Here is an 8,789-nt window from a genome sequence, read left to right on the forward strand (position 1 = left end):
GCAGGAAGACTTAAATTTTGCTGTTTACTTTAGGACCATCTTTCAGCCTCAGACTCCTGAAGTCTTTGACTCTTTGGATGTTGCTTTTGTCAGATCTTATTTCCTTATTACATCTAATACTTGTTTACTTTATTTTTTGCAGGCTGGAACACTGGAATCGAGTACAAAATTTCAAACTAGGGAACATCCATGCAATGCAACAATTTCTTTTGTGTACCATTTTCCTTATACAACACTACGAAAACCCATACCTGAAAGTAGCATGACTGACTGGGCCTCCAAGAACTTGAATATGCATACTCAGGGCATTTTTCGAAGGAGGGTATCGATTGCAAATATGCTTTCTTGGAGTGGAGGCTCCATCAGAAAACCCATGTTGATTACCAGTAACCGTATCTTAAAAAAAGAGGCCTGTGAAATGTTTAAACTTGTGCAGATGTACATGGGGGACAGGCAGGCACGAGCAGACAAGAATGAAGTTGCATTAATTGCAGTTACGAAGTGCTGGACAATGCAAGGTCTTCGAGATGAGCTGTATATTCAGTTAGTCCGTCAGACTACAGATAATCATTGCTGCAGAAGCTTGTCATCAGGCTGGGAACTTATGGCAATAAGTCTGGCTTTTTTTTCACCTTCTCCAAAGTTTCAGTCATATTTGGAAGGCTATATCTATCGGCACCTTGACCCTGTCAATGACAAAAAAAGTAAGTGCTAGTTACCAACTTAAATACACACTTACATTCTTGTTATCTTATTGTTGCTAACTGCACAATTGTGAATTACACATTATTAGGAACATAGTCCATTTCAAGTGTAGAACACTTTTTAATATGTTTGCTGTGCTGCTAGATGAGATAAATGCTCTGCTGCTAGATGAGAGAAATTCCATATTTGCCTGAAATCTGAAGTAGAAATGGTTTAGTAGAAGCTGTGACTATGGAGCTGGCACACCTGTGTATCTTTTATTTTATTTTTTTTTTTTGTGGAGGGGCCACACTGTTATTGACTACATGGGTTGCTGCCCCCTTACAGAGAAATAGTGGATAACAACACCCATTATGTTGAATCATATTGGAAAGGTGCAAACATTATTTAACATGGATTGGACAACACAGCAGAATTAAGATACCAGCAAACCACTGCAATGGTGATAATTTTTAAGTATATTATGGCTGTTGTACTGTTATATGGCATATGGATCTGGAAGGGTTATGTGAAGGAGAATAATATTGTGTAGTAGACTGACGAGATCAGAAGTGAATTTGTTTAGAGTTAGTGTAGAACGTTTGTTCATCGTGGGAGTCCTTGCTACAGCTTGATTCATTGTCTGTTGGAATTAGATGTAAGTGGACATCCACCCTTCAGTCTGTCTTCTAGAGGTTTTCAGACATCCCCGGTGTCTTCCCCTAGTCCAGTGATGGCAAACCTTTTGGGTTCAGAGTGTCACATATTCGGAAAATACCTACCTTGACTCTGCTGGTGTGTCACCCCCCCAGGCAAAAGTAAATAAATAAAGGAATGAATAAGTAAATAAAAATGAATAAAATAGCATAGCTCTCAATACATCAGGGATAATTCTCAACAGAAGCAGGGACAAATCTAGAAATAAGAGACATGGACAGATTTAAATTACTAGTACTATTAATTTGAGACAATGAAAGAAAAAAATGAACATGAATTAATATACATTTTCTGAAGTGAAATAATTCTGTGAATCTAATTATTGCCATTATTAAGTGTAAAAAGTTGCCAGTTTTTATTAGGGATTAAGAGGGCAGTTGAAAGGAATGTAAAACAGCACACGCTTAGAAATGCAGACTACTTGCTCTTAGCAGACGTGTAACCAAGAAGAGAAAACAATGTCAGCACTGCCCTTTGCAGACTCTATCGAGACAGCATTCTGTGATAGTCTTTGTGGTTAATAACTTCGTTACTTCTGCAGCAGTGTTGTTGAACTGGCTCCTGGCTCAAAATAATTCAATGCACTTCCCACACGCAACAAATGCAAAAGCCCTGTCTTTGGTAACTCGGGTATTGGTTGTCACTGGCATGTCATCCAAAACATCATCATGGTGTGTCACCTTTGACACACATGTCATAGGTTTGCCATCACTGCCTAGTCCTTGACATCATGTAATGTGTGTGTGTGTGTCTGCGTGTCTGTGTGTTGGATGTCCATCACAGGTATCCCATGTCAAAGGGTTCCAAATAAATGACTCATCTGCCAGTCTGCAAAGACCCTAGAAACGTAGAATGTCCTTCTTTTCCTATGTTTCAGTATTCTTAGTGTGGGATTCCCCTCCTCAGGTGACTCTAACGTCAGCTCCTATACAAAAGCTTAAGCTGGTTGCTGTAGGTGCATGGAACATCACACGTAAGGCCATAAACCAGAGGCCATAAATGTGATATCTGCATGCACAGACCTCAGAACTTTTTAGCTGCAGTCAACCGTCACATCAATTGCTTCGCTCCTCTACTTTGAAGACGTTTAAAGCCAGGTACCCCGTTGGGGATTTTGTTTTAAATTCTTGCTTGAGCTTGGTTTGCTGTACCCAACCATTAGCCGGTGTCTGGTAAGAAGAGTAAATGCCAATGCGGGCGCCAGATTCCACATAAGGATATGCATGACCATTGCATTTTCTGCTTAGGCTGAGAAAACGACCATACCTCTTGCCCTATTTGTCAATCCTTTATACCTAAGACCCTCCGAAGCCATCTGGCTACCCTAAATCTATATTTAGAAAACCAGAGGATAAAAAAACTAACGCTCAGGATGGATCCTGAGTCGGCTGCCCCTCGGAACCACCACGGAAAAAGGCCAAGATTCCAAGGCCTAGTACTTCTGCATCTCCGCCATCAGATGTACCGCCAGCTTCCGATTTAGGAGTTGAGGGACGTCCGTTAGGGTTGTCTACTTCGACAACTCCCCTCGAGGAAGCTGCTTTGGAAGTTATGGCCAACATGTCCATGGAGACGGCTCAGATGTCGGTCCTTACCGATGTCGAGGGGGAACCAGACAACACTGGACGACCGACCAGGATGCCGTTGCCTGAAGCCCCAACTCCTGTTCAGGCCCCTGAAACCAGGCCTTCTCCTCAGACTACTCCTTTGAAAAGGAAGTAGGAAACTAAGCACCTACCTCCACCCACAGAGGGAGTTTCAGACTGGGAGTCTTTTACCAACTCCTTGGTGCAGGCCTTCATGGCCCTTAGGTCCACGGCCTCCTCCCCTTTCACCATTCCTGTTCTCAGTCCTAGGCTGGCCTCAGCTGCTTTTCTCCTCCTCCGCACTGCCCATGAAGGGGAAGAACAGGAGGCTTACTATTCATCTTCAGATGAATCCATTACTTATTCATCTCAAATTGCTTCCCCACTAGAGTATTATTCCCCTGATGAAGAATCCATAGAAGGGGACTCGCCACCAGAGGATGTCACCTTTTTGGAGTTCATCACAAAAATGAAAGAATACTTTAAATGGGACACCTCCCAAATGACTGAAACTCAAAAGGGATACTTTGAGTTACTTCAAGTGGAATCCCCCTCCCCTTCAGCCGTCCTACCAGTTATTCCTCCCAACATTGATGCATTTTCTCCTTTGAGCTCTCTATACTCCTTTCTCCATGCTCCCTCAAACAAATATTTTTCTATTCTCCTAAAACAAACCTAAGCTACACTCTCTGTTTGAGAAATGTCTCTCTTGACTCCAAGTATGCAAATATTGTAAATAACATGTAACCTCAGAGCCTTGTAGTATTGACAGTTGAATCCTGCTGCCCTCAATGAAAACTCCTGTAAATTATGTTCTCTACTATCTTTAACTGTGTTTTAAAAGTATATTTTTTATGCATTTGCTTTTCTTACTGTATGAATTTTATAATTGTAACTTTACCTTCAACATTATGTAACCTTTATTGTATCTTATTGCTTATGGAGCTTTTCTCCCCGGGCTGCTGCCCTGAATGAAAACTCCTGTAAATTGTGCTCTCTACTATCTTCAACTGTGTTTTAGAAGTATATTTTTATGCATTTGCTTTTCTTACTGTATAAATGTTAAAATTTTAACTTTTTCTTCAACATTATGTAACCTCTATTGTATCATATTGCTTATGGAGCTTTTCTCCCCGGGCCTCCACTGAAAATGGGCACTTTCTGGCCCAGTGGACTCCCCCGGTAATCAAACCGAAATAAATAAATAATCTAAAAACCCAGACTCTCCTCCCCCTGTCCCTAAGAGGCCTGACCGTTTATGTAAAGTATGAAAACACAACACCTCCACTCCTTCAAAGCACCAAAATCATAAAATATACGAAACAGGAACACATCCACTGTGAGTTTGAAAATTCTTTAATTCTGGTACCTCGGCCTTCGCCTTCTCCAGGAGAAGGCGAAGGCCGAGGTACCAGAATTAAAGAATTTTCAAACTCACAGTGGATGTGTTCCTGTTTCGTATATTTTACGTTTATGTAAAGTACCAGGTGAACAAAAATTCCTGGTAAAACCACCCCTGGCAGACCCAGCAGTGATTGCTGTTTCCCCTGACAAGCAGTCGAGACTGATTCCTTCGTCATCTCTTTTACCTACTAACAAAGAAAGTAAAAATATGGACAGGATAGGCAAGATTTATACCTCTTCGACCCTAGCCTTCAGAGCTATCAACTAACAAACCCATGTGGTAAAATATGCTTTGGATCTTGTATCCCAAGCTTCTACCCTCCTGTCATCCATACCTGACAGCCCTAGCAAGACAGAGATAGCATCAAAACTGTCCCTGGCTTCTCAAGTGGCCAGACATTCTATTAGATGCAGTTATGATGCAGCAGAGGCCTCTACAAGGTCCACTGCTTCTGCATCAGCACCATGCAGATATTCATGGCTATTCCTTCAACCCCTACCTGAGGATTTCAAGTCAAAAATTGTAGATGCCCCTCTAGACCACAACCTCCTGTTTGGTAAACAGTCTGCAGACCTCTTTAAAAATCTTCAGGAGAAAAGTAAAGAGCTTCAGGACATCAAGCACCTGCTGGTGTCTCCCATTCCTAAATATCACAGAAATGACCCTGCTAAGACTACTTTTGTCAGTAGAACACTCCTCTGCTACTCACATCATCTTCCAGGCATAGGAAAGGAACCAGGCGGCAGACCACCTCCAGACAAGCAGCCTCAGAGCTTATTCAAAGACAACCCTTTAATGACAGAAGTGGCTCCAACAATGTGTGACTGCCTTGCCCACCTCCCCTTGTTAGCCTGCCTTTCTCACTGGCTCCCCTTTGGAGATCCATCACCTCAGACTGGGTCCTCCTGGCAATAGTACAAGAGGGATATTTCCTCTCTTGGAAGGAAAAACCCTTTACAAGGGGCATTCCACCCCCCCCAAAAAAAATCAACTGCATCTTATTCCTGAGGTCCTACATGACCTTCTGAACCTCGGAACTATAGAACCTGTCCCTCCAGGACAGGAAGGAAAAGGCTTTTACTCAAGATTATTTCTAGTCCCCAAAAAAGATGGCCCTCAGAGGCCAGTACTGAATCTGTCCTTTTTTAACCTATTCCTAAAAGTTCCATCATTCAGAATGTTATCCCTACAAAACCCTTCTTCTACTATTGCCAGCTCAGGCCTTTATGGCCACACTCGTTCTGAAGGAGGCCTACCTCCATATCCCAATAAAACCCTGCCACAGAAAATGCTTGTGTTTCACTGGGCCCTGTTCACACTTTACATTTACAGCCTTGCCGTTTGGTTTATCTACTGCACCCAGAGTATTCACAAAATGCCTAGCTCCAGCTATAGCCTTCTGCAGATCCATAAGCGTCCAAATTTATCCCTACCTAGACAACATCCTCATTCTAGCAGAAAGAGAGGACACCCTACAAAACCATCTGCAGTTCATCATTTCCCTACTTCAGAGCCTAGGGTTCACCCTCAACATTCCAAAATTATCCCTAACCCTTCAGCAAGACAAAATCCTTCTGGGCTGCAGGATCAGAACAGACCTGATAAAGGCATTCCTGGCTCAGGACAAAGTTCTCTTCCTCTGTGCCCACTTCCAAGACCTAATGCAGGTATGGCAGATATCTGCAAGACAATTCTTATGGGTCCTGGTGCTGATGACAGCCACCATCCTTATGCTGCTTTTGGCCAGAATGCATATGCGAAAACTGCAGTGGTACTTGAAGAATGTGGTCTCAACACGAACCCCCTCTAGAGTTTCAGATTACACTATTGCCCTGCCTCAAAGCAGAACTAAGGTGGTGGATTCAACAAATACAAATGAACCCAGGCCTTCCACTTCAAACCTCCACCCTATCCCAGTACATGCTTACAGATGCATCATACCTAGGGTGTGGGGCTACCATGAATGGCTTCATGGTACAAGAGACCTGGCATCCTACCCTCCAAAAGAAACATATCAATGTGAGGGAAATGACAGCAGTCTTTTTGGCCCTGAAAGCCTTTCTCCCAATCCTGCAACCAGGCCCCCTTCAAGTCTTCACAGACAATACCATAGTCATGTGATACCTCAACAAACAACGGGGGACCAAGTCCTACCTCTTTTGCCAGATAACAATCCAAATTTGGGACCTTGCCTCCAGAAACAACTTATCCCTGCAGGCAACATACATTCCTTCCCAGAACAAACAAGCGGATGTTGTCAGCAGAACATCCTCTCTACAGCACGAGTGGATGCTGAACAGGGACATTTTTCTAGACATTGACCATTGGTGGGGCACACCTCAGATAAATTTGTTTGCCTCCCCGCAGAACAGACAATTGAAGAAATTCTGCACCAAGGATCACTCCCACTTGCCTAGCGGGTAGATGTCGTCAGCATTCCATGGAAGGGACGGTTTCTGTATGCATTTCCACCCTTTCCTCTCATTCAAAAAGCCCTCCTGAAGATCAGGAAGGACAAAGCAAAAATCTTGCTGTTGACTCCCTGTTGGCCAAGGCAGCACTGGTTCCCCCTGCTACTCTCACTAGCCAAGGGCAATCACCAGAAGTTACCCCACAAAGTGGACCTGCTCACACAACAGAAGGGATCTCTCATTCACCCTCACCTACAGATGTTCGGTCTAACACTCTTGGTGATAAACTTTTAATTCCCTTCAGACACCACTACTCTGAGGATGTGCTTTCAGCCCTGAGGGAGGCCAGGAAACCACTTACAAGAAGATTCTACATGTCAAAATGGGAAAGATTCTCCAAGTGATGCCTACATAGGCACAGGGATCCCTTTCAAGTAGATAACCCTCTAGTCCTTACATATGTGTGTGAACTTATCAAGGCTGGCCTTTTCATACTCTTCAGTGAAAGTTCACCTATCTGAAGGTCTCTGCCTGCTTACCACTAGAACTCCCTCTACTAGCCAGGCTAAATGTTAAATTATTCCTGAAAGGGGCCTTGCATATCAGCTCAGCAAGAAAACCCATCCCACCTCCTGAACAGTGCATTTGCTGATATGAACTCGAAGTACTGTACAGAGATCGCAGTACAGTACGGTTTGAGAAATTCATCCCTTTCCTCACTGTAATGCGATCTCAGAGTTAGAATATATAATTAGTAGGGGTGGGAGGGCTGTGCCCCCACAGGGGGGGAGTGCAGGGGAGCTTGTCCTCCTACACAAATGTAATGAGATGTGTAGGAGCTTAGTCTACCTGCACTCCTACACAGACATCACATGATGTGTTCGACTGTAATGTCGAATCTGCTGAATTTGTTCAGCTGATTCATCGTTGTGCTTTCTTGAATGTTTTTGTTTTCGTTATTATGTTTCGGTGTTCTGAGCAGGAATTATTTTGTCCCATGACATTTTGACATTAAACCAGACCATCATGCCCTATATTTAACCTGTTCCAAAATACTACTAACCTATGATATTGCAATTGTTTAATCTATTCCAGATATGTAACCCTTAAATTGACAGCAAAATCTATCAGTAGAGAAGCCTATTTTTTATTTAATAATCTTGAATTTTAACATGGGATCTGGTAGAGAAGTTCTGATTTAGGCCAGTTGCACGGCAGGCCTTTAGGACACACCACCTTTGTGATTCTCCTAACTTATTTTCAGTGTCAACCAGGCCTTTATGACCTTTAAAAGCAAAGACCCAAATATAGGTCAGTGGTATAATCTGATATATTTAAACAGGGAAATTCTTTCATCCCTTTCTGTGAAGAGTAAATATATGGTTAAATAACCATCCCAGTGATATTTTGGTCTTACTAAACTACAAACAGTAATCAGCCTTAAACATAACTACATAATCCAGTTGCTGAGTTCCACGGGTGGCCAAAGGTTAAGTTAGTGTTTTCAAAGTAATGGTTATCATTCTCACCCCACGAGTAAGTTTATGTAGGCTCAATTCAGATCTTGTATCAGTTATAACCATTTGCTCAGTACTACATGACGTGACAAAACTAGATTCAACAATTGCCTTTAACATTCAGCTTGTGAAGGTAGTCTGACAAGGTGGGAACATCCTTCAACACTGATTTGATTAAAATGTGATGCTGTTTGGTAATACCGTCCTTTATTCTCACAGAATCGGTAGTATGTTTCATGATGTAGGTGTAAGGGTATACCTTAGTCTAATTATTCCAGTGGTTATATTATCACCAGATTAAGCTGTTTTGCCACCCATTAAACACTCCAAGGTTTACACTCCTTATTAGTTCCCATCTGTTTATAATAGAAAGTTGCTTAATTATATACGCGGTTAACAGAGATGTTATCAAAGTCGTAGTTATTAGTGCTGTTCCTAGAAGTTTTCAGTAGCTGACTTTTAGGAACAT

The 8,789-nt window shown here is 42.5% G+C and overlaps 1 protein-coding gene across 1 annotated transcript in view; it reads left to right on the forward strand.

The window, feature by feature from the left end:
- LOC122817032 (rho GTPase-activating protein 39-like) overlaps positions 1 to 8,789 on the forward strand; it is a 1,890,542-nt gene that overhangs the window by 1,045,067 nt on the left and 836,686 nt on the right. The window contains exon 4 of the mRNA XM_044090164.1: positions 143 to 704. Coding sequence (XP_043946099.1) covers positions 143 to 704 — 562 coding nt within the window. The remainder of the gene's footprint in view (positions 1 to 142; positions 705 to 8,789) is intronic.

The sequence above is a fragment of the Protopterus annectens genome, chromosome 12.part0 (genome assembly GCF_019279795.1).
Source record: "Protopterus annectens isolate FY-2018-M chromosome 12.part0, PAN1.0, whole genome shotgun sequence".
NCBI lineage: Eukaryota > Metazoa > Chordata > Ceratodontiformes > Protopteridae > Protopterus > Protopterus annectens.